General features: G+C 42.6%; 1 protein-coding gene across 1 annotated transcript in view; it reads left to right on the top strand.

The window, feature by feature from the left end:
- The window catches only part of PIK3R4 (phosphoinositide-3-kinase regulatory subunit 4), a 69,002-nt gene that overhangs the window by 25,283 nt on the left and 41,844 nt on the right, over nucleotides 1-1,875 (top strand). Inside the window, exon 7 of the mRNA XM_004704007.2 lies at nucleotides 1,494-1,667. Within this exon, the coding sequence (XP_004704064.1) occupies nucleotides 1,494-1,667 (174 nt within the window). The remainder of the gene's footprint in view (nucleotides 1-1,493; nucleotides 1,668-1,875) is intronic.

Here is a 1,875-nt window from a genome sequence, read left to right as displayed (position 1 = left end):
TATTTTTATAATTTTAAATAGCTTGAATCAGTTTCTTATTGATCTACTTCCATTAGGCACCACAAGGAAACTAATGCCTCTTTCTTTACCTCTAATCTCTCTCCTGCATTCGGGTACTTGAAAATTCAACTAATTGTTAAGTTGAAAATCCAGCGAGCACTTTCATTGTCACAGTTGATAACATTTATATCATGTTCTCAATCATAAGGAAACCTTCCGCGGTTTGTGTAGATTGAGTGTAGAGCCCAGTAGTCCACTCTAAATGCACTTCCTTCCTCATTCTCCAGTGCTACAGCCCCTCTGCAGATGGAGAACAGTGTGCACGGCCTGCAGCCGAGTGGATTCTCCTTGCTTTCCTGTTCCAGTTACTAAGCACATAGCCCCTTTTGAAGACCTTCTTGTTTGAGATTCTTTTGTTTTTCTCTTAGATAAATCTATATGCCTTCTTCACCGTATTTCTTTTGTTCTTTATAACATTCCAGAAATTGATTGGTCTCCAGTTCTGATTTGGATGGATTGGTTTGTAGGTCTTTACTAGCTATTTTCTTATTTTTCTATCCTGGGGTAGAACGATCGTATTATACATTTTGCACCTTTTTCTTATTTTTCTGGAATGTTTCCACAAACTGCAAGAAACCCCTATTGCCCTTAAAATGCCTTAACATGACCTCCTTTGTTCTCATATTTAATTGACAGTTTGGGTATAGAATTTTACTCAGAGCTGTGAAGGTCTTGCTTTGTTGTATGTCATCTCCATTGATGCTGGAGACCATGTGATTCTCTTTCCTCTTAAAAACAAAGTCAGACCCATTGTTGCGGAGTCTGTTTCGAGTTTTAGCAACCCGGTAGAAGAGGGTAGAGCTGCTCCATGGTTTCTGAGACTGGGATCTTCCTGGAAGCAGACTCACAGCTTTCATACAGAGGCTGGTGGGATCAAACGGCTGACCTCTCTGTTAGTTGGCATCTGGTGCTTCAGCCACTGCACCCCCTGGGGCTTCTTTCTACACCCCATCCCTCTGTAGTCATGTCCATTCTGACTCATTGCACCTCATGCAGGATTTCAGAGGTGGTGAATCTTTCTGGGAGCAGGCAGCTGAATCTCTCATGGAGTGGCTGGTAGATTTGAACCACTGACCTTTGGGTTAGCCGTCCACTGCTTCACTCAAGTGTCACCAGGACTCCTTATTCCCTCTTTAGGAGACCTATATTTTTCTATTATAGATTCTTTTTTTTTTCTATTATAGATTCTTAAGATCAACAATCCCTCCCCCCACCCCCACCCCGACACACATACACCTACACACACACAGTATCTGAACTATTTTGAGGATTTGCCTTGGTGTGGGCCAGTTTTTGTGCTTGGCAGGGCACTTGATGCCCTCTCTTGATCATTGCGCAGTTGGTTGGCTTTTTGAGTAATTAAAAAAGAAGTTTCATGGTACATTTGTCTTTCAGGTTTCGAAAAATCATGCAGTGTTATTTCTCTCTCTCAGGTGTTGCTGCCTATGTTGGCTGGCAGAGTTCCTCAATCCTCAAGCCCCTGCTGCAACAAGGACTTAGCGATGCGGAAGAATTTGTTATTGTTAAGGCACTCAATGCCCTTACGTGCATGTGCCAGCTAGGTCTGCTGCAGAAACCTCATGTGTACGAATTTGCCAGCGATATTGGTAAGTTTCTCTTCCTCAAAATTCAGACCATCAAATGAAAGCGCGAGAGGGAAAGTAACACCTGATGGAACCTTTTATTTTATTCATTGTGGCTTGGGTGAAAGTTTACAGAGCACGTGAGTTTGCCGTTCACCATTCGGTACATTTTTGGTTGTTTCTAACATTGGCTGCAACCCCCTCTGTGTAAAGGTACTCTTTCCACTTCCTT

Source organism: Echinops telfairi, unplaced genomic scaffold (assembly GCF_000313985.2).
Source record: "Echinops telfairi isolate 266 unplaced genomic scaffold, ASM31398v2 ScPeMD7_7420;HRSCAF=8458, whole genome shotgun sequence".
Lineage (NCBI taxonomy): Eukaryota > Metazoa > Chordata > Mammalia > Afrosoricida > Tenrecidae > Echinops > Echinops telfairi.
The sequence above is the reverse complement of the archived record's forward strand: the minus strand, read 5'-3'. Positions and strand labels throughout refer to the sequence as shown.